The sequence below is a fragment of the Prenolepis imparis genome, unplaced genomic scaffold (assembly GCF_030444845.1).
Source record: "Prenolepis imparis isolate NDT839.2.m4 unplaced genomic scaffold, iyPreImpa1.0 SCAF_68, whole genome shotgun sequence".
In the NCBI taxonomy this organism is placed as follows: domain Eukaryota; kingdom Metazoa; phylum Arthropoda; class Insecta; order Hymenoptera; family Formicidae; genus Prenolepis; species Prenolepis imparis.
In genome coordinates this window covers 13551-38178 of record NW_028141226.1, presented here as the reverse complement: position 1 = coordinate 38178, position 24628 = coordinate 13551, and the positions used below count along the sequence as shown (strand labels likewise).

At 27.2% G+C, this 24628-nt stretch overlaps 1 protein-coding gene, 3 long non-coding RNA genes and 2 pseudogenes across 8 annotated transcripts in view; 2 read left to right on the top strand and 4 right to left on the bottom strand.

Annotated features, from left to right (window-relative positions):
- LOC145947344 (uncharacterized) overlaps positions 1-17987 on the top strand; it is a 93781-nt gene extending 75794 nt beyond the window's left edge. Inside the window, exon 5 of the long non-coding RNA XR_014427150.1 lies at positions 17938-17987. This is a non-coding gene — a long non-coding RNA (uncharacterized LOC145947344). The remainder of the gene's footprint in view (positions 1-17937) is intronic.
- On the bottom strand, positions 1087-16816 carry LOC145947346 (uncharacterized; annotated as a pseudogene).
- Positions 5486-15803, top strand: LOC145947345 (uncharacterized). 5 transcript variants are annotated; one of them, XM_083057151.1, is made up of 14 exons: positions 5486-5540; positions 5836-6239; positions 7199-7294; positions 7952-8142; positions 11643-11847; positions 12192-12430; positions 12609-12767; positions 13534-13668; positions 13746-13835; positions 13923-14003; positions 14546-14775; positions 14893-15052; positions 15137-15277; positions 15394-15803. In XM_083057151.1, the coding sequence occupies exons 6-14, from the start codon at positions 12205-12207 to the stop codon at positions 15528-15530; spliced, it is 1359 nt and encodes a 452-aa protein (XP_082913277.1). In that variant the 5' UTR covers positions 5486-5540; positions 5836-6239; positions 7199-7294; positions 7952-8142; positions 11643-11847; positions 12192-12204; the 3' UTR covers positions 15531-15803. The 5 variants fall into 5 exon arrangements, with proteins under 5 accessions (XP_082913277.1, XP_082913276.1, XP_082913274.1 ...); XM_083057150.1 differs by lacking the exon at positions 11643-11847; XM_083057148.1 differs by lacking the exons at positions 11643-11847; positions 12192-12430; positions 12609-12767; ... (5 more) ...; positions 15137-15277; positions 15394-15803 and adding an exon at positions 8909-11636.
- A 555-nt stretch (positions 17988-18542) lies between the features above and the next one.
- Positions 18543-19305, bottom strand: LOC145947349 (uncharacterized). The gene is made up of 3 exons (XR_014427151.1): positions 19218-19305; positions 18763-18940; positions 18543-18636 (listed from the first exon to the last, which is right to left on the bottom strand). It is a non-coding gene; the product is annotated as an uncharacterized LOC145947349 (long non-coding RNA).
- Positions 19306-19401: 96 nt separating this feature from the next.
- Positions 19402-21091, bottom strand: LOC145947348 (uncharacterized; annotated as a pseudogene).
- A 2120-nt stretch (positions 21092-23211) lies between these two features.
- On the bottom strand, positions 23212-24170 carry LOC145947350 (uncharacterized). Its single transcript, XR_014427152.1, has 4 exons — positions 23968-24170; positions 23640-23799; positions 23428-23528; positions 23212-23310 (listed from the first exon to the last, which is right to left on the bottom strand). It is a non-coding gene; the product is annotated as an uncharacterized LOC145947350 (long non-coding RNA).
- Between the last annotated feature and the right edge of the window lie 458 nt (positions 24171-24628).

Sequence of the window (24628 nt, the reverse complement as noted above, 5' to 3'; positions counted from 1 at the left end):
ATAGGCGAGAAAAATATAGATCCGAAAGTCGCTGAATCGGGAATCGAACCCGAGACCTTTCGCTTGCCGGGCGACTGCTCTCACCAACTGAGCTATTCAGACCCTTCGATTCTATACTTTTCTCTGCCTTGATAAACAATTTCAATATATATAATTACTGTGTATGAAATTAATACATTCAAAATAAAAAATTTCAATATATATAATTACTGTGTATGAAATTAATACATTCAAAATAAAAAAAGTACATATGCAAAAATAAACTCTTTATAAAATCTATAAATAAACGTAATAATAATAAACTGTGTAATAAACGTAATAATGAACTGAATAATAAACGTTCAAATATTATTTATTATATATTAAAATTACTATATTTAATAACCTGTCCTTTTTTTTGTTTAGATCTCCTCATTTTCGCATCTCTTTTTTCGTTCTTCCTTTGTCCTAAAAAGAAATATGTGATTGTTATACATAGGTGCAATAAGTCAATTCTGCAATAAATATTCTATACAAAAATAACAATAAGTTCTTAAACGTTGTATTTAATTTAAAAAAACTAATACACGCAATAATGAACAGATAGTGCATGTGTTCACCCTCTTTAAAATCAGTTTCTTATAAAAATAAAAAGTTTGAGATAAGATGATAAAATAGTTAAATTGAGGTATATTATTATATATAACTTACAAATCTCGGTCAAATCTCTGCTTGGCTAAAATTAGCCATCTTGCAATTATATCCTCAACTTCCTTATTTGTTAAATTGCTTCTTGAAGTTCGCGCAGCATTTAACAACAAGTTTAAACAGATATGTGTGATTATAGATTATATAAAAATTTAAAGCGACTTAATTTTATATATATATATGTATATATACTATTCAAAATTATTTTATATTCCTATGACATACATATTATTGAATGATGATATTAGAGTTCTAATAGCATCATCCAATATAACCATACATAGAATGCTATATATAAAGTGTCAAAAATACGTCAATAAAAACATTTCTGTGATTAAATATTTATATACTTACTTATGATACATATAGTAATGCGAAGAGCATTTTTAAAGGCATTTTTCAATTTTGCACCAGCCTAACTATATTCCATTGCTAATTTATTTGTTAAAATATGTTTCATCATGTACGAAATCACATCATGATGATCCTTACCTCCTAAAAGGCTCAATTGTCTTGTCTAAAAATATGAAATAATTTAATTAATATCAGTTTAGGATCTAAAAATATCAAAATAATAAACATTTGTTTTTCTCTTATAAAAAAAGTTAACATTACTTTTCTTTTAACTTCTTTAAAATTATTTAACATTATATAAATAAATAAATATGTCCAAAATATTGCTTTTTATAAGACATTTCAATAAAATGTTTCTAATCGTGAGTATAAAATGATAATATTTTGTATATACCATTTCTGCAGCAACACATTTGTTTTTTAATTGATTATCAATTCTCTGTAATTGTTCTACGGTATCTGCTGGCAAATCGAAATCATAATCTTCATTTTCTTTTGAATCCGTATCCTCATTTCTTCTTATGTGATTATCCAACTTTATTAAACGTTCATCAATTGTTGCAAGATTTAACAATACTGCATTTAGTTTCCTGATAATTAAATTATGAAAATCTGCAAAAATAATGATGACACATATTATTGTATATTTACTCAGATTATATATTACGAATTATATACCATTTTAAATATATGTTTACAGTGATATAAATAAAAAAAATTAAAACTTTAATAATATATATATAGGTAAGCTTTTACAAAAATTTAAAATTAATAACAGATATATTTTACCTAAATCAATCTCAGCATTACAAGTATTGGATGTAGATATTGTATCTGAATTTTGTGGAACAAGGTCATCTTTATTTGCTGTTCGATGTTCTTGTGAACTTATAGATTTACTACATGTAACTGCAGAAATTTTTTTAGACAATATTAATTACTTTTTCATTACTTATTTGTATCAGAGACTTAGTTATTTTCTTATCACTTTTTATCAGTGGTTTTTTTATTTCATAGGTCATTTTGCTTTTATTTAAATCGTTTGATATATTAGAAGCTTCATCTAAATCATTGCTTGTGTCAGTTCTATCTGAATTATCAGAAGAAGAACTTGAAATTTTTTTTACTCGATTCATTTTCTTATCACCTTGTATTAATCGTGTCTTTATTTCACAGATTTTGCTCTTATTTATTGTTAAAGCTTTTGTATTAGGAAAATCATCTAACTCTAAATCATTGCGAGTTTTTAATTTATTGATGCTTGTGTCACTTGTATCAGAATTATCAGGAGAGGAACCTGTATTTTTTTTTGCTCGTTGATATCTCGATTTTTTGAGGTCATTTCCATCATCACCATCTAAAACGTATAAAATTTTTGAATATTAAAAATTAGATTTTTGTTTTTATATATTTTATAATCAAATATCACTTAAAATTTAAATTTTAATATATACTTTTAATACATATATATTATAATTTTAATTTATATAATTTTTGATAAAAAAAATAAAATACATTTTTATATTACTAACCGCTGCTACCAAAAATACGGATTATTTTATATAATTGCCAATCATCAGAAGGAGATATTCTTTTCATAATTGTTTTATTTATCTTAATTTGACTTGTATATGATGGCCATTTACATTCCTTATTATTTTCAGTTAACCATTCAGAAGGAACAATTTGTAAACCATCTTCGAACTCCACAATATTATACGCCATTATAATAACTGTAAATAAAAATTTATCAGCATTAAAATTATAAATAATCTATAATATAATAAAAATGTGACGATAATAATAATAATAATATTTGCAATTTATATTAGAGTATTAGAATTACGTTTAATTATTTTATTATAAATGCAAATTAATATTAAACATATGTATTATTCAGTTGTGTGTAACATCGGAAATATAATATAATTTTTTTTATAAGGCATTTTCAACATTTTTGCTCTAATTTTATCAAACTCCCATGTCTGAAGATGAGAATATTCAGACATGATACCAATATTTAAAGTTAATGACGAAATAGGCTGTGTATATAAATCTTCCACTAACACAAGCACTTTGCCAATAGCATACATTTTATTGTCATTAGATTTAATGAAATTTAAAATTGACATTAGTTGTCCATTTTCAAAAGAAATGCAATTATTTTTTGAATCATCACAGTTAATATAATATTGATTATTGCAAAAAATTTTATATTGTTGTACAGAAATGAAATCTTTCGTAATAGGACCATCACAATGAGAGTGTGTAAAACATTTTTCCATATGAATTTGAATATATTTTGAATGTTTCATTATTATGTATTGTCTCAATTTCTGCAAATCTTCTTATTAATTGCTGTAATGGTTGGTTAATTTTACGAATTAATTTCTTTAACGTAGACATATAATTCTCAAATTTAAATGCACTGAATTTATCCAGAGCACCAAATTGTTTTACGTCTGCAGCAAGATGTAATAAATTATGAATATTATGTGAAATATATTTAGAACCGTAGATAACTTGAAATGATTTTACAAAATGTTTTAATAAATTTTCTGCATATTTTATAATAGAAGTTTGATATGTTAAAGTAGGAAGTGCAAGAATAGTGATTGCTACATGTAATGTTAAAAAATTTAAATATACATTTTCTTGTAGTATTCCTTTCAATATAATAGGACCCGTATATAATAAAAATTGCCGATATTCTGTGGCTTTCCAATGTTTCATGTACTTTAATGATCTTGGTTTTCGAGCAAAATCAGAAGGAATATAATTGCGTAACTTTATTAGTTTCTTAGAAATTTTTTCTTTGTCTAAATTTGATAATCTTGTCTTAAGTGGTCCTGAAAGCCATAACATAATAAGTTTATGCATAACACCCAAACATACCAGGTGCATATAATCTAGTGGCACATTTGTAACTAAGCCTAGATTTGGTATATTTTTTAAAATTGTGTCACCAGTTTGATAATCAAGATTATAAGATTCAGTAAAAAATTCTTTATCATTACGGAACATCATATTAGATGTGTATGGAAAACATATATGTCCTTCTATATTATCACCTTCAATAATGCATTTAGTGCAACTATTATGTCCAGTGTGTCCTTTTACATTTAAAATAAATGATTTAGCAGGAGCGTCACAAATTATTGCTTTAATTTCGACTTTTATGATCTGTCCCTCATAATCAATCCCATTATTTATAAAAGCAATAGCATCATCTACAAACATTTTTAAAAACTCGTTTGCATTTTTTGGTTTTCCTTCACCATAATATAAGGCAATGACATATATATTGTTTATAATATTATCTGCACATAATATTGGCCATAAACTCTTTGCGGAAGACTTATATATAGGTAAACCATCAATATTTATAAATAATTGAATGTTATCAAGAGCAAAATTCAATCTTTTACGTTCTTTAATAATTTTTAGAAGACCTAAGTGGCAGTAATCTCCGTTTTCAATTTGTATAATTTCAGTTGATTTAGGAGTTTGCAATAATGTACGTGGATCTTTAGGTAAAGTATAATTAGTGTGTGTTTGCAATATCTGTAAAAGGCGACGGAGTGATTTATGTGATATCTTTTTTTCAATAGCCCATTTACTTATGTCATGTATAAAAGTTTCGTTATCATTTAAACACAGATTTTCATAATTGTTATCGACTATAGCTTGAAGCTTATTTGCATCCGTGTAATTTTGTATCATACAGGCATTATTTTCATTCAGAAAGTTAATATTATTTTCATCACTTTCATCACAAGATTGATTTAGATTTCTATCTGAGTATACTTTATCAGAATCACATAAAGATGAAGCATTCTCATCAACAACAATTAGTTGATCATTATTATTATTAATTATTGCCATAGAATCCGCAGAATCAGTCTGATGAGTTATCATATTCATATCTGTTACTGTGTTTCTTGCAACTAACCTTCGTTTATGTCTTGCACTATAAAATATTGAGTGTTTTCGTTTGCGACCCATATTTTTCACAAAAAATATTTTTTTTCCTAAATATACATATACAATAAAAAAAAGATATCTTGTTACAATAAATATGAAAAAATATAAGACAAACATCCCAGCAAACACAGATTATAATTATTATATAACCTACAAGTAACACGTAATATAACAGAAGTTATACGTTATTAATGTTAATGTTACATTATTTTCTTTTGTAACTGCAATATAATAATGTTTTAAAACTGTTATATGCTTTTGATATTTACTGGTTATAACAGTATAACAGCAATACAATGGAAATATTACATGTTATATAACAAGCGTTGCGTTAGCATTACTTTAATGTTATATATTTTGTAATATGCGCCATTTTAAAATTTTGCCGCGCAACAAGCATTTCTGTGTGTGTGTATGTATATGTGGAAGCCATGTTACTGAGAAGAAATAGCTCTTTCCGGTTTCCCGTTCTGATGTGATCTGCACGGAATTGTCGTGGATAATTTATATCAAAGGTAATCCTTTTAGTCTTTATAAATAATCAGCTAATATATATACAAAACATTTTCTACACAACATGTTAAAGTAAATTGATCTATATTATTCTTTTCTACTAATATTTGTTCGAAATCTTACAAAATTGCTGTTCGAAAAATCTAGGTTATGCTCCACGTTGCAATCTAAATTCTTCGTATAACGTGCTATTTTGTTACATTTTGAGGTGGATGAATAAGCGCTTTACCATTTTAAATTATAAACACCATAATTATGTGCAAATATCGATAATTTATTTCAAATATCTTGTTGCAGCGTTCTCCTTGCTGTGTAGAGCACTGAATCATTGCAGCGTTCTCCTTGCTGTGTAGAGCACTGAATCATTGCAGCATTCTCCTTGCTGTGTAGAGCACTGAATCATTGCAGCGTTCTCCTTGCTGTGTAGAGCACTGAATCATTGCAGCGTTCTCCTTGCTGTGTAGAGCACTGAATCATTGCAGCGTTCTCCTTGCTGTGTAGAGCACTGAAGCATTACAGCATTCTCCTTGCTGTGTAGATCACTGAATCATTGCTGCGTTCTCCTTGCTGCATAGAGCACTGAATCATTGCTGCATTCTCCTTGCTGCGTAGAGCACTGAATCATTCAGTAGCGAAAGCTGTCCCATGTGAGGCCCTGTGTTTAAATTTATAAAAACGACAACTGTTTTATCGAAAGTGCTGTAAGTAAATGATACAAATACCTGTAATAATAATGCTTATTTACTGATTATGTCTAGCGATGACCATTTACATCTAATAAAGAGAATGTTCAGTTAAACACTTATAAGAGCCAATTATCAGTTCTTATAGGTCTATTCAATTGCATCTTTTTTATTGATAAAAATGTTTATCGATATTAATTAAAATACAAGTTATTTTAATTGTCATTAAAACTCGCTAGTCGAAAATAATAATAAGAGTAGTGGAAATGATCGACCAAAACTAGCAATTCAAATTTGTTTTATTTAAATTTCACACGACGTTTCGACCATATGATTCTGGTCCTTTTCAAGTGCAACAAATTAAATTAATTTTAGTTACATCTCAATTTTACACCAAATATCATTAAGCGGAGTTTTTTTTAAAACAGTCAAAAATAGAAAGTGCGAGATAGCAATCAACTTATCTTCCCGAAGGATAAGTTGATTGCTATCTTGCACTTTCAATTTTTGACTGTTTTTAAAAAAAACTCCGCTTAATGATATTTGGTGTAAAATTGAGATGTAACTAAAATTAATTTAATTTGTTGCACTTGAAAAGGACCAGAATCATATGGTCGAAACGTCGTGTGAAATTTAAATAAAACAAATTTGAATTGCTAGTTTTTGTTGATCATTTCCACTACTTTTATTATAAATTTTTTTATTATATATATTTTAAATTAAATAAATTATTTAATTAAATAATTCCTTCATTGGATATTAATATTGTATCTGTATTGGATATTAATATTGTAACAAGTATCATTCTATCTTTTATTATGCCTGAATGTTGAAAAAAGATGGAATGATGATTGTGTCAGCTTGTGTCAACTTGTGTCGCTAAAAGGAAAGCACCCATTATTAGATATGTTAATTGTTATTTATTTATAATTACAATTTATTTATGTTTGTTATTTATTGCTTTGTTTCTATTGCAGGACTTATTTTATTGAAAAAGTTTTGGTTTTTCAAAGTTTTGATATTTACATTTGGGTGAAAACTACTGTGATATTTGGCTGCTACAGAGTGGACACGTAAGTTATAACAATTAATTATTCTAAACTCAGATAACAAAATGATGTCAAATTATATATACATAACGTTTTAATGATTGTTGAATACGTCATTAAGTTGTCTTAACACGTTATTCTGCTACCTGGATTGTTTCTATGATTCGTACATTTGTGTCTGTGTCATAAATAATAAAAAAGTAATAAAAGATAAAAAAGGAACATTGCTAAAAAAATTAAGCCAGAATTTTCAATAAACTATAACTTCACAAGTCAGTATAACTTATAATAATATTAGTCATAATCATAAAGCCATAAGCGAGTCAATTTTTACAAAAATATTTGATCGTGATTAATTTATTTATTTACATAAATAAATATTAGTCATAAAGCCACAAGCGAGTCAATTTTTATGTAACATAAACATAAAAATATAATTAATTATTATCAAGTTCAAAATCCATGCGCGCATAAATTTATTATCTATTTAACAAATAAAAAATTAAACAGTTTTTATTTGTATACTAACGTAAATTTACCTCAAAGTTGTGAATAGCATATTTCTACTGTACTTTATCGTGAGCTTTATATTTGATATGTGTAAAGTATTCTTATTTGTAATTTCTATTTTGCAACAGCCTAAAAGAAAGACTTTTACATCAATTATATTACTACTTTCAGAGAGAGTACAAGGATTTCTCTGCGCATCTCTGCACCTAGGACAATTATTTCCTTTAGTACAAGGAAAGGGACAATATTTCTCTGCATATCTCTGCACCTAGAAGGACGATTACTTCCTTTAGTACAAGGAAAGAGAGAGAGAAAAGATTTCTCTGCGCATCTCTGCACCTAGATAGACGTAAAGCCTATAGGTAAGTATGATCTCTTGTATATTGCATGTATATTTATATGTACACATATATATTGTGTTTATGCAGGGTGTTTCACTAAAAGTGGGCAATGTTTCTTGTAGCGAATATGTAAAACTAATCTCATAAATTTATAAATTTTTTTTATAATGCATCTTTATCGAGATACTTGTCTTTGAAGTTAAAATTTGAAAAGTATTTTTCTCAAATAACTTATATTACTCTGTGGATTTTAATAATTTATAATAATTACTTTATATTATAAGTAAAGGTCTTTAAAATAGCGTGTAAAATTCCTTTATATCATATCATAGAGCCAGAGATGGACTACCTTTAAGCCTTTTAACAGATAAAATTTTTACAAAACTTTTTATATTTTTAAGTTTTTTTTAGGATCATTCCACAATAAATTACAAATGTCCTCGATGCCAGTTGACAAATGCCGATTTACCAATTATAGCAAAGCAACTTGTCAGCTCATTGGTTAATCGACAACTATTAACTGTCAACGAGAATATTTTCAACCTATTATAGAATAGCCCTCAGATTCTCCACATCTTTTTCTAAAAAAAAAGATACTTTTGTAAAAGTTTACTGTTTTCGAGAAAAACACATTTAAACGATACAAAGTAAATTCAGATGATAGAACAATAATTTTGAATAAAATAGTACGAAATTGCATTGTGTTAAAACTTTTTAAAATGAAATAGATTTAGCCGAAATTTAAAAAACAACTTTAATAATTTGCTTTTAATATTTATTTATTTAGGTATAATTAGCTAATACTTGTGTAAGCACAATCCTATAGTCAGCATGCCTAAAGATGTGAGGTATTTATCACAAAGACGAAGGAATCAAATTATTAATCAAACTTCACATAATAGTAATATTTCATTAGAATCCGTTTTACCGGATGTTTTACTGAATGTATCATCTAATATAGTAGATAATAATATAGTAGATAATAATGTAGTAGATAATAATATAGTAGATAATAATATAGTAGAAGAAGCGGCAAAAAGCGTAAATTCTGATAAAATTTTTTGTAACAATAATATATTATTTGAAGATATAATATACCAATCGGAGGAATCATCAGAATCATCAGTAGAGTTAGAGTCACCATTTAAAAACAATGAAAATACTGATTTACAAGATAATATTGCATTAACAGACAACAAGCAAAGCTTACGGGAAGATTTACAAAGATTAATTATAAATCATAATATACCTCACAGTACTGCTAACGAATTACTTAAAATATTAAGAAAACATGGTCATGTAGAATTACCTGGTGATGTTAGAGTTTTAGTTCATACACCACGTAACGCGTCAATAAATATTAAATGTATGGGTAATGGTCGGTATGTACATTTCGGTCTTAATTCTGCTCTAAAACGATCCATAGAAATTTATTCCAAATTTATTAAGACAGATGAAATTAAAATAAACATAAATATAGATGGTTTACCAATTTCAAAAAGTTCTGGTAGCCAATTATGGCCTATAATGGGATCGATTGAAAATATTAGTATTCCTACATTGCCATTTGTTATTGGTGTGTATCATGGTATGTGTAAACCAAACGATGCAAATGATTTTCTCTCCGGTTTTGTTAACGAATTTTTGTTTCTCTCCGAAAATGGCATAACTGTTTTTAACAATAAATATAAAGTTAGTATTAAGGCAATACTGTGTGATGCTCCAGCCAAATCATTCATCACTTATACGAAAGGTCACACAGGATATTTTTCATGTTCGAAATGTATACAAGAAGGTGACTTTGTAATGAATAGAGTAACTTTTCCTGAAATTAACAATACTTTACGTACAGATGACTCATTTAAAAATCGAACTCAAATTGAACATCACACAGGCAATTCTATATTGGAAAAGCTTTCCATCGGGATGATTTCACAAATTCCGCTCGATTATATGCACCTTGTTTGCTTGGGTGTTACAAAACGATTGTTGACATTATGGATAAAAGGAAATAGAAATAACAGATTACGTGTAGAAAATATTAATTTAATTTCGCAACATTTAATGAATATGAGACATTGCATTCCTTCTGAATTTGCAAGAAAACCTCGACCTTTAGTTGATATTGATAAATGGAAAGCTACGGAATTGCGTCAATTTTTGTTATATACTGGAATAGTAATTTTAAAGTCAACCATTCCTCCGATTTGGTATAATCACTTTCTTTCCCTTAGTGTTGCGATAAGAATAATGGCTGATCCACAAATATGTACGACATTTGTAACTTATGCACATTCGTTATTATTATGGTTTGTTTCTAATTACGGGACTATTTATGGTGAAGAATATCTGTCGCATAATGTTCATAATCTTATTCATATTAGTAATGATGTAAAAACTTTTGGTTCTCTTGACAATTTTAGTTGCTTTAAATATGAAAATAATATGCAGAAGATTAAAAAAAAATTGCATCAATGTGGAAAGCCTTTAGAAGAATTATCAAATCGCCTATTTGAAGAATTACAGCAACCAATTATACCGAGTTCCATCATACACTATCCGATTGTTGTTTATAGTAAAAATAAAATTTCGTGTGTTCAATATGAAAATTTCAAAATTGCAATAACAAAAAATGATAAGTGTGCTGTACTTGATGATAATTCTATAGTTTTTATTTTGGATGTAGTTAAAGAGGACAGTACATTATTCTTTCGTGCAAAACGTTTTTTAAATCCAAAATCTCTTTTCACTGTGCCATGTGCTTCAGAAAAACTAGGTATATATGTCATTTTAAACACAACTGCTTCAGAAATTATAACAATTCCACTCACTAAAATTAAAAAAAAATGTTTAATATTGAAAAATATAGATCAGGTCGATTCTTATATTACAATTCCGCTTCTTCATACTAACAATTAGATGCGCGCTGTAAATTTTTTATGAATTCGTATTTTTTTGTATGTTTCGTATTTTTATATGCTTTACTGATAAATAATTCTAAAAATAGATTGTGAATAAAATGTAAGTCATTGTAATGTATTCCTTTTTGTCTTGAGCTATACAGCACAGATGATTGCAGTAACATTGCAGGAACCTTGTTACATTCAATGTAGTTACATTCAATGTAACTGCAACAGGGTTGGCAAAATTCCATATTTTTTTGATAAAGTCCATGCCAGTGGTAAAAATCGGTATTTTCCGGAAAAAAACCGGCAAAAACTGGCATTTTCTAAAAACGATAAATTAAATAAATTTTTGAATAAATATATGGTAAAAATTTTTAATTTTGCATATTAGTATTTTGTGTATTATGTTTTTTTTTCATTAGACCAAAAATTAATATAAACTTTAGTAATATCTTCAAAGTTTTAAAAAAATGTATTTCATATATTGAATAAAAAAGGACTTTATATTTCTCTCGTTTTTTTTTAAATTATAGTGATTAATATGATTTATTAATTAAAACAAATTTTTTCATAAAGTTATATAAATATATTTTAATGTAATATTATTTTTGCCAGTTTATTTATTCCATTGAATAAAATCCGGGACGGTAAAAACCGGAATTTACCATGGTTTTTTCCACCCACTGGACTTTTCCGGCCAACCCTGAACTGCAACGCTCCTGCAATGTTACTGCAATCATCTGTACTGTATGAGAAGTAATGCTAACTTATATACTTGGAAATTTGCAAGTTTTATCTATATTGAACGAATATTTGTAAGGTGAGTTAAGTGTTTTCAAGTATGCTGTATTAATATTAATATTTAATTTTTTAATTTTGCATTTGCCAATATAATATAGACTGCTTTCGCAAAAAATCAAAATAATCAGGTTAAGATAATTCGTGTGATTAGTCAAATCTGAACTTCATTGAATAAAATTTCAATAAGATGCAATGAAATTTCAGATTTGAGCAATCACAGCACGGATTATTTTAATTTGGATCATTTTGATTTTTCGCGAAAGCAGCCATAGTTGATGTCATGAAATATATATATTTTAATTTGTGAAATAATTTTATATACTGCAATATACTATACATATAATATACTGTTTCCTTTTACAGATTATATTGAAAAATGGAAAATCAGGGCGAATTTATAGTAAAGACATATGCAGTTGTCAAATTTCTGACAGACAGTTTATACTCCGAGGTGCCAATATCGTGGCTTACACGCGAGGACAATAATCAGTTGTGTTATTGGCCGCCACGGAAAATTAATGCTAAAGTTTTGATAGCCAATTATACAAGCCCGAATGTAGAAACTTGGAACCTATATGAAGTTGAAGTCATAAAATACTGCAGTAAGTACTTATGGATTCATATCTTGAGTATATATGCCTTGTTATTATATTACACTATTATTAGATCATATAAGTTAAAATTGAATATATTATTATTGTTGTTATTATTAGTATTATTATCCTTAACTCATACGCCCACGCATAGATTAATGTAGATATCAACTTTTTGTTTTTATAGCATCTTTAGAAGCTGCAAGGAAAAGTGCAGCTGACTCTAATTATGAAACAACTGATGAAGATAGGTTGGGACGTGGTAAAAGGCAACGCATTTCTTATAATCGATTTAGCAGCGAAGAAGAGGAAAATTATGTGTCTCGATCATGTAAAACTTATAAAAGTATGTATTATAAGAAATTGTTTCATTATATTTAGTATACAGGGTGTCTGACTGCCCCCGTAAGTCTGCTCGTGTGCAGATAGATTAAGTCAAACTAAACACAAAAGTCCTGTATCATTTTGCAAATAACCATATAAAAATTTGAGTTATTAATTTAAGAAGATTGTAAATAATCGTATATGATCGTTCTTTTTTATTTAATAACTCTAAATAATACGTAGTTATTTGTAAAATGAATTTAGAACAGAGGACTTTTATGTTTAGTTTGACTTAATCGCTATTTGTACACGAGCGGACGTATAGGAACAGTCAGATATCCAGTACATTATAATTATGCATTAGTCTCTTGATTTTTTATTTTATTTAAAATAAAATTTAATTTAAATATATTTGCATCCTTTATTTTACTAAAAATGTACATATTTGAGTATATAGAGTTCAAATTTATTATCATATTTATTAATAATTACAAATATAAAATATTTCTAAATATTAAAAATTTCTACAGATAAAGTTATCTCGTTTTTGTACGGGATCTTTTGTAAGATAGAGAGTGATGCGTACGAAATTTAGTCTATAAAGCCTTGTGTTCACGATGCTAGAAATCGGACCGAGAAATGTGTAGCCAATGAAATTGCTGCCTTTCCGTAAAAACTGCATATTTATTGGCTACACATTTCTCGGTCCGAGAACTAGGACCGATTTCTAGCATCGTGGACATAAGGCTTTACAGGAAAAATGTTTAAAAAATAATATTTTTTTACAGAGAAACCAATTAGTATGAATATAGTTTCTACTATTCCAGCCTGTCCGGACAACTTAAGATTAAACTATAACACATGCAATAATAATGAAGAAAAGGAAAATGATATGAATAACTTTCCACTTTCACAATCTTATGGTATGTATATTATGTAGTGTATTTAGTATTATTATTATGATATATTTTTATTATTATAAAACTATATATATTTCCAGAAAAAAAAAAGATTTGCACAAATTCCAGTTCAAGTTTTGAATCCAGTGAGAAAATATATAATATTTCTGAATTCCCCATAATATTGCAAGGTATACATATTATTGAAATGAACAAAAATTATAGTTATTGTAATAATTATAGTTATAGTATAATATATTAATGTCTTAATATTGTAGACGGTACTTCATTATCTGCTCCATTATCTGAAGGAAATCTAGAAATGAAAGGATATCTAGAGGACTCAAATATAAAAATAAGTATGTATTAATATATACATATGGCTATTAATTTAGTAATAGCTACATGTATAAAAGAAGTTAAACTGATCCGTGCGCTGTGATTGGTCAAATTTGAAATATCAATAAGATGCAATGAAATTTCAGATTTGACCAATTACAGCGCACGGATCATTTTAATTTCGCGAAAGCAGCCCATTTAGCAACACAAGTCAACACAAGCATCATTTTATCTTTGTTTTACATTCTGTAAGAATAAAGATAGAATGATGCTTGTGTCGCTAAATGGAAAGCATACATCACATTCACACATATAACATGTACGCATGTGTACACTGTCCGTCATAATTTGTTACATTTTCCTAGCAAGTTTATGTAGAATATGTTACATCTTATATAAATTTGCCAGGAAAATGTAACGAATTATGACGGGCAGTGTACACATGCGTACATGTTATATGTGTGAATGTGATGTATGCTTTCCATTTAGCGACACAAGCATCAATATTATATATATATATATATATATCTATATATATAACATTATATTCATTACATTGCAGAAAGAAACCTGAAAGAAATAATACGCTCCCAAGCCACATCTAATTTAATATTGCAAGATATAAAAGAACGGATACAGCGAATTGAAGATGTTATAAGGAACCAGGCTCCAGTTTTAACGAAGAGCAGCGAGACTAGTCTTATTGCTGAACTATTACCCCTACAAACGGTTGAAAACATACGTAATTTTGATTTGCTGTTGCACGAGACCAACGAAGCAGTGACGCAATTTGTAAGTTTCAATAGCATTTTTATTTTAATATACACAACTGTTTTGTGATACGACATACAAATAGTCTTACTATAATAAAATATGGAAAGTTTTCTAATTGTTTATTTCTGTTTATAGAAACAATTTCTGTTAAGAATTGGTGGAAATAATCCTCGCGATATTATTCATCGCATTCTTTCCAAAATATTTTCCAATGAATGTGCTATAAGTTGCTCATGGAAAGGCATCCGTAATAATTTTAAAGTCTCTAACCTATATTTTATTAAAATTGTGAAAAGTATGTTCTATATATTATTTAAACATACCTATTTATCGAAAACTTTTTTATATTTTATTAACTCTATAATATATTTTTTTCCAGGAGAAATTATTTTTAAACATTCCAATTTCACGGAAGCCGAGTTTGATAATATAGCAGCGGAATGGCTGCGTTTTGCAAAACAACGGAAACAGAGAGAAGACAAAGGAAAAGATGTCGAACGTGAACAAAATAATGATGAAAGTAATTAAAAAAGTGAATCGCGAAAGACTGAAGATTAATACTACGATAATTACTGATAAAATAACCGAGATGTATTACTATAGCTAATTGTGATAACACTTGTTTGTGATATTTAGGAGGACTAAAACACGAGTTGCATATTCTAAAAAGGATTTATGAAAATTTGAAACAACAGCTCAAGCTTGAGACTATGTTGATCGCAATAATTCAAACGGAAACGAATATATTACAGGCCAACGAACTCATTATATGAAAGGAATGAGAAACGGTATTGTGCGCGAACGTACTTTCACAAGTAATTGACATGATAATAGTTATTATGTTGAGAAACATACATCACTTAAAATTAACAAGATGCTTAAGAAAAAATTATACAAAATCTTCATAAGCATAAATAAGTTTTTGTCTACAAAAAAATCTAAAAATAGAATACAAATTTTTAGTTCTTATAGATTTTATTTTCGTTTCCGATAAATTTAAGTTGACATTTTTAAAGTATGTTCATTTTCGTTTTGTATTAATTACGTGCAAGTTACTGATTATATGATTATCATTTTATTATCATTTTGTTTTTGTCTATAGAAAAATCTATAAAAATATAGTACAAATTTTTAGTTCTTATAGATTTTATTCTTATTTATATTTATGTTTTTGTCTAAAAAGTCTAATATGTACAAAATTAGTCTATATGTATTAATATATATATTACATATATTCAAAAATGAATAATGAATAAAAGAAACTTTATATAAAAACAAATATAATTTATACCTTTTATTAATATATATATCAGCCATTTGAGAATAAAAATTTTAATTGTATATATACTTTTGTTACAAACGCGAATATTATATAAATATTAAATTTTTAAATTAATTCCATGCAAAATTAATCAAAATGTTTTTTAGTTTTGCTTGAAATTAGTTAAATAATTTAATATTTATAGTATTTGCGTTTGTAACAAGTATGCAATAATTAAAATTTTTATTCTCAATATATATATATATATATATATATATATATATATATATAACTATTCAGTAACAAAAGTATATAAGTTTTATAACATAATTCTTATAATTTACATTACAGTTATATAAATTTTTAACTAATATTTGTACATGTTATGTAAGTATTATATAATTTTGAAGAAAATTATATAACACGTTATTTACATGTTACATTAAATGTTATATAGCTGTAATATATATGAGTAGGAAATTACTACTAACGTGTATATAACCTTATACCTTTGTGTTATATTGCGTGTTACATTTCGTTTTATTATGACAATATAATAGTTATATACCCGTGTTTGCTGGGATAAGACAAAAAAATATTGTATATATACTAACCTTAATTTTTATGTTGATGTTTTTCACTTTCGTGTTAAATCACTTCTTATTGCTAAGTGATCTTCTGAGATCACTTATTTTGAGTCAAAATGTCCTCTTATGCAAATAAAAAACACGTGCTGGTACACCAACAGACAACAATGACTGCGTATACGCTGCAGAGCGTTTTGGGCAACGTGTACGCGCCTACACGCTCACGCTTGCATTAGGGTTAGGTAAGGTTAGGTTACATTAAGTAGCGTCCATTAACGGTGACGTGATTGATTCTTTTACTTTTAGAACAAATCAACGTCAAGTCTTGACAAGATGACAACTTAGCAGTCATTCTGCTGAACGCGACTATTTTAAAGAAAAATATTTCAAATAAAAGTTGTTTGATTCAAAGGAGGTCATAAAGTAGATGATGCCCTTTATTTGATGAATTTTTTAAGAGATATTTGAAGTGGTGTTATTTTAAATTGGACACCCTAATATATATTGAGTTATAGCAGTAATAAATATAAATAAATAAATATAAATTATTTATTAAATATATCATAAATTAAACTTTATTTTTCTAATTTTAATTGTTGATCGTCACAGCACAACATCTTTATGATGTCACTGTGACATATTTTTGCTATGGGGATTTTTTATCATTATTGTTACATTTCGTGATATACTAGTTATATCAATGTGACATTTTTGATGATATCACTATAACATCATAAAGATGTTGTGCTGTGACGATTAAATATATTTTTTATCGTCACAGCACAACATCTTTATGATGTCACTGTGACATTTTCTTGCTATGACAGATTTTTTTATCCTTATTGTTACATTTCGTGATATACTAGTTATGTCAATGTGACATTTTACAATGATATCACTTCAATTGTGATTAATGATATCACTGTTACCTTCCAATAATCTCACAATGACATCACAGTGACATCACATTTTTTTGTCACCTTGTGACTCTATTGTGAGCTTATTGTGATGTCACTGTGACATTTTTTGCTATGGGGGATATATATATATATATATATATATATATATGATAATATACATATGCAGATATGATTAAAAGATCATAATAAGTTTTCATAATACATACCGCGAACTATTTTCGTTGATTTGTCATATAATATATATGTATATACACTTATATTAAAAAATCACTTCACGCAGTTTCCAAAATTATTTCATGCGAAAGCTTTCCGCAACACTCATATATAAATTTTTCAAATTTATTGCATGTGATAGATTTCAGAAACATTTCTGTTGCATTATTTCATATGACATATTGCAAAATCCTTTCAGAAATGTTGCACATGAATTGTGAAACATTGGAATGATTTTGAAATCTTTCTGAAAGCTTTCTGTAACAATCTGTGCTGTATGGGACAGAACCGACGAGGATTCAGCCTTCCTCAATGTCGAAGATTCATATTGCATTTCATTTTATCAACCGTGCTGTTTGATGGAGCATTTAATTTTGCATCGTTTAATCCGCCCTTTGTCTCAGGATTTGCATTCTTATCCATCATGCTAGATGCGAGATCAGAGAATCATCGGACTTGTCGTCATTTTTTTGAATTTTTTCAGTTTTGCTGAAATAAATTGAAAGACAAGAATTTTAAAAAATAGCTAAATAACTTTACACACATATATAAACACAAAATTGTTATGATATTTTTCATAAAATGCAATAAAAAATATACATATATATATTGCATCTGTGTAAATCAATTAGAAAGTAATTTTTATTTATAGAATAATATTAAATTAAATTATAAATATGATAAAAAATTCAGTATTATTTAAAAAAATAACCTTTTTGTACATTTTTTCACAAATGCAATTAAAAATATCTTTTAATAAATAATTAAAGATGTTTTTGTCGTATTAAACAAATATACCATTCTCTTTGATTCCTTAAAGAAGCTTGAGCCAGTCATTTTGATGTATACTCTGCAATATCGCTGTCAGTCATGTGGCTAAATGTTGTACGAACAGCTTCTATAAAAGTGTTTCACAAATATAAATGCAATAAAATTAATTATATACATATAGTGTCTTAAACAAAACTTTTATTTTATTTGAAAATTTGATTTAATTTAAAATAAATTAATTTTAATAATTTACTTTAAAATATGAACTCACGTATAACCACTCCTGCAAGGCCCAAGTCTTTGAAACTGCGTTTATTTTTTTTCCCAGCCCAACTAAAATTTTGGGCTAACACATTAGTTGTCGCCTTTTTTAATATGTTACGAATCATGATATGAGCTGTATTTCCACCAACGAGTTTAAACACATTAATCTAGAAAAGATAGAAACTTTATGAGTAATAAAAATAGATTATTTTACATAAAAATTGTACTAATTAATAATTCCAAACTAATTAAATATTCGCATACACACAATGTGGTTATAACTTATTAAGTATAGTACAATTCTTATATATATATATATATATATATATATATATATATATATACAATAATCTCATTATTATAAATTAAAATATATTAAAAATATATTTAAAATATTAGAAAAAATATATAAAATATTAGAAATATATTTATAAGTATGTGTACCACTTGATTCCTGAATTTGATATCTTGTAACTATTCTTCAAAATGTGTTAATTCGACGAATGTAGATATTGGGAATTGTATATTACATTCTTCATTGATATTATTGGAAAATTGCATTTTCTCATCGAGTATATTAATTCTATTCTCTACAATATCAAGTTTGTATATAATTTTATTCAATTTGCTTAAAATTTGTTTCTTAAATTCTGAAAAAAAATATAGACCAATGATTACTGTGTATAATTTAGTATTAAATATTATATAATAATGTATATATTATATCACTTTTTAAATAAAAACGTATAAGAAAGATTAGTATTTATGAAAACAATTATTCATACCATAAGAAAAAGATTTATCTCCTTCAATCTCAATAATATTTGCAGATTCCTCTGCAAGTATATTTTTTGTAACCGATTTCTTAGTAATATCTAAAAAGTAAAATTTATACGTTTTTTTAAAAATATTACGAATATATAAATATTATTATACAGGGTGTCCCACCAAAAGTGGCCACCCCCTTTTATCTTTTAAACTAGAAGAGATAGGTCATAACAAATATATATCAAATTAAATGGTTCACAGTGAACTCTATTTTCGGCCCTGCGACGTGGCCAACTTCTCACTCGTACGTTAGAAATTGACATATGTCATGTTGTCATTTTGATCAAAATACAGTCAGAAGTTGATCATAATACGAGCCAGAAGTTGGCCGTATCGCAGGGCCGAAAGTGAAATGTAGACGTCGCCCGCGATATTTCAAACCAATAAAACTCTTATAATATGTAAAATATTTACATTAAATCAAACATCGTTGTATTCGTTTTAAACAGTTCTACAACTTTTATTATATCGAAATATCCACAGTATTATAAAAAAAATTGTGTATACCTCTCCGTTCGTTAACACAGATAGTTTTTGTAAGCAATCACTATGCTCACAATAAAGTTCACTTTGAACCATTTAATTTGATATATATTTGTTATGGTCTATCTCTTTTAGTTTAAAAGATAAAAGGGGGTGGCCACTTTTGGTGGGACACCCTGTATATATAAATATTATTTTTAATTATATTGTATATTTATATTATATTATTTTACTATATATATATATATATATATATATATATATATATACATATATATATATTACTGACCGTTATTATTTATTTCCAAAGTTATTTCTTTTAATACACTTGGAGAATTCTGTACAGGATTCTTAGTTAAATCATTAGTAGATATAAAACGTTTAATTTCTGGAAAAGAGAGATGATAGTTTTTTAATTCCAATCTTATTATCTTGTTTCGCACGAAATTCTTTATCTTCGTTTAAATTCTCATTTTCATTCGTTGAATATTCATCTGAAGATGACAAACTCCTTTTTGCTTTTATACGTCTTTTATTTTTTTTTTGCTTTCTCATTTCATCAGATGACATACCGGTATCATCTATATTCGATGTCTTGAGCAAGAATTAATTTTTCCATAGCTTTGGCATAAGTATCTATAATTTAAAAGACAAAATTACAAAAAAAGTTGCAAAACAAAAATTATATATATATATATATATATATATATATTATTTTTGTTTTACAACTTCTATTGTAATTTTATATATATGTATATATACATATATACAAACTTAGAATAAAACTCTTATTTACCTGCTATACCAAAAATTCTTTTAATCGATAAATATTCCCAATCAGATTTTTCTTTTGGCACTTCTCTTCCTAGTATCGCTTTATTGATACGAAATTTAGTTTTAAAATGGGCTGGCCATATACATGATTTCTCATCTTCATTATACCATATTGCAGGTATAATTTGTAATCCATCATTAAACTCCGCAATCATAAATCCATTGTTACTCATTTTTCTATGTATATTCTATTCAACAATTATTTGCTGTACAACTTGCATGCGCGTGAAAATTATTGAAAAAATAAATGTAATGCACGAAATTATATTGTATGATTTAAAGGAAATATCGCGAATGTGTTGTAATCATTCCCATAAGGCATTTTCCATGATTTACATAACAAATCTGTTATTGGCCAGCAAAAAATTTTATCGTCATTTACTGTCAATACTTTAATATTAAAATTACTAGATTCACAAGGTAAATTATATACATTATTTACAAATCTCAATTTTTTACCAATAAGGAATATGTCTTTATCTTTATCTTATAGTATATTCAGAACCAAAATAAATAATCCGTTTTTTAAAAGACAACAATTATTATTATATCCTTTACAACTTATGCTGACTTTTTCGTTTGATACCATTAGATATTGTAATTGAGTATTATCAGTATTGTCAGGTATTGGTCCATTACGATGCAAATATTTACATAAAAATGATTTTTCATTACAACTATTTTTTACAGGGAAGAAATCTATATTTTCCATCTCATTATATCTTCTTATTAATTGTTGCAATGGTTTCTCATGTTTTCTTAATTTTCTTTTAATGAATGACATATGATTTTCAAAGCGAAAGGCACTAAACTTATCCAGTGGTCCACATTTTCTTATATCAGAACAAAGATCCAATAGATTGTGAACGTTATGTGACACATATTGTTTATCGTACAATATCTCGAATGATATCACGAAATGATATAACAAACTTTCAGCAAAATTAATAAATTATTCTTTTTTACATAAAGTAGGACGTATCAAAATTGTTATAGCTACATGAAGAGTCACAAAATGATGGTATATCTTTCTTTAATATATGTCTCAACACAATAGGTCCTGTATATAAGAGAAAATTTCTAAATTCAATGGCTTTCCATTGCTTAACATCTCTTATAGGTCTTGGCCTCCTGACAAAATCATTCGGCGTAGTATTTCTAAATAATATTAATAAATGTGATATTTTATTTAGCGACTTTGTGCTTAAACGTACCGAAAACGGCCCTTTCATCCAAAGAAGTAGTAACTTTTTGATAACACCCAAACATACAAGATGCATATAATCTAAAACTGTATTCGTTATCGGTAAAAACCCAGGAATATCATTTAAAATTGAGTAACCAGTTTGAAAAGTTTTATTATAAGCGTTTATGGAAAATAATTCATCTGTTCTTAAAGTACATGTTTTTTCAGTTGGAAAACAAATTCTGCCATTCATATATTTGCCTTTTATCGTGCATTTAGTACATATAAACTATAAAACCCAGTATGGCCTTTGACACATAACACAAATGATTTAGCTGGTGGATCACAAATTAAATTAAATAATGTAATTTTTATTACATCATTTCCATGAATATAACCATCATTTATTAAATTTGTCAAATCGTTAACTAATGGTTGTAAAAAAACAGTCTTGAGGTTTATTATATCCAAAAAAATGCACCCACGAGATATACTGTATCATTTATTGTATTCGAGCATAAAATAGGCCATAATGCTGCATGCGACGATTTTGCTAGTGGAAGGCCATCAATATTAATTAGTAAATTAATATATTTTTGATCATATTTCAATAACATTTTTTTTATAACATTATGCAAACCCAGATAGAAGTATTCTCCTCCACATTCTGATATAACATCAGTCTGTTTTGGAGTTTGCAACAATGTACGTATATCTTTTGGCAAATCATACAATGTATATTGACATAAAATTTGTAACAATTTGTTACATGCATTATGCGGAATGTTGTGTGACAAAACCCATGTAGCTATAGCATTTTTTAATTGATTATCATTGATATTCTCTTTAATTTGATTTATATAATATATATAAATTCAACGATAGGATTATGAAAATCACCTGTATCTATTTGAATATTATTGCATTCATGATTCTCGAAAGATGAAATTTCAATATTTACGTTATTTATCTCATTAGTACTTATATTTAACATATGATTTTTTTCACTGTTAATTGTATGCAAATCTTCTAAATTGTAAGAACAATTATTGTTATTAGTATTGACAGTATTAAACTCTAAAAGATGATCCAAACATCCTGCAATATCTATTTCGTTTTCATTGGCAATAATCCGCCTACTATGTCGTTTTGATACAATTTTTCGTGCACTACACATATTTGTAATAATAATTACCAGAACAAGTGCTGCAATATACAATATTAAAATTTAAAAAAATAATTATTATAATAATAAAAATGCGGTTATAATATTATACAATGCCAAATTTACAATTCTATTATAAAATGAATGCCAGTACATACCACAGCCGTAAAGATAATGCTACAAAGACTGTGTAGACCGTAAGACACTTATTCAAAGGTCTCCTAAGACTTTCGTAAGGTTCGATGGTAGGCACTCTGTCCTAAGACACACAAAATATTAATTATTATAGTAATAAAAATGTAATTATAATATATATAATGCCAAATTTACAATCCTATTATAAAACGAATACCAATATATATATGCATACCAGCCGTAAAGATAATGCTACAAAGACTGTGTAGACCGTAAGACTTATTTGAAGGTTTCCGTAAAACTTTCATCAGATTGAAGAAGTGTTTTAATAGTAATAAAAATTATCTTGAACCAGATTGTACAAATATTTAGGTTTGATGATTAGGCACTCTGTCCTAAGACACACAAAATATTAATTATTAGTAATTATAAAATATTAATTAGTAATAAAAATGGGGTTATAATATATAATAATATACTATACCTACTATATATAAAGTTCTAATAATATATGAAATCTGTGTTAGTGATAAAAGAAACTGTATCGTAAGAAATTATCTTACCGTGCTCGGTGGCTGATGCAATTTGTCAGGCCAGGCGGCATACTCGTCTTCAATATGTGTAATATGCATTCAAAATAAAAGACCAAAAATACGGATCGTGTGGGATTCACAATAAAATTAATAAAAATAGATCAAAACTTCACCGAAACACAATCAGATTAACGAAAATGAACTTAAACACAAAAAAGCAGAAACGGCGACTATTTTGCGTAGCACACGTGCAAATAAAGGTGCCTTTTCATGCTGACGCTCGACGCTCATTTTTAGCGTCAAAAGACGTCACGTGACCAAAAATAAAGATACCAATTCGTCAATTTTGGTCACGTGACGTCTTTTGCCGCTAAAAATGAGCGTCGAGCGTCAGCATGAAAAGGCACCTTAAAGAACAATGGCCTGGGGATCGATTCTGTAATTTAAGTGAGATCACTCACTTTTCGCACTTTTATTTCATGTGAATTTGTTCGCGTGATTCTGTAACGAAGTGAAAATACGAAGCGAAAATACGAAATCACTAGATTTGCCAGTGTGGTGAAAAACATTTTGTCAAGGACTGTACCTGAAATAATAATCATAAACGTTTAAAATGACACTATTTTTTGTTATCGTCCTTGGTCGACAAACATGTTTAAGCGCGTTCTGCGTATAGAAGAAAGAAGATTCA

Bases quoted from the DNA above. Each gene is read 5' to 3' on its own strand.
- LOC145947345 (XM_083057148.1), top strand. From the start codon at position 8,953: ATGCCTAAAGATGTGAGGTATTTATCACAAAGACGAAGGAATCAAATT.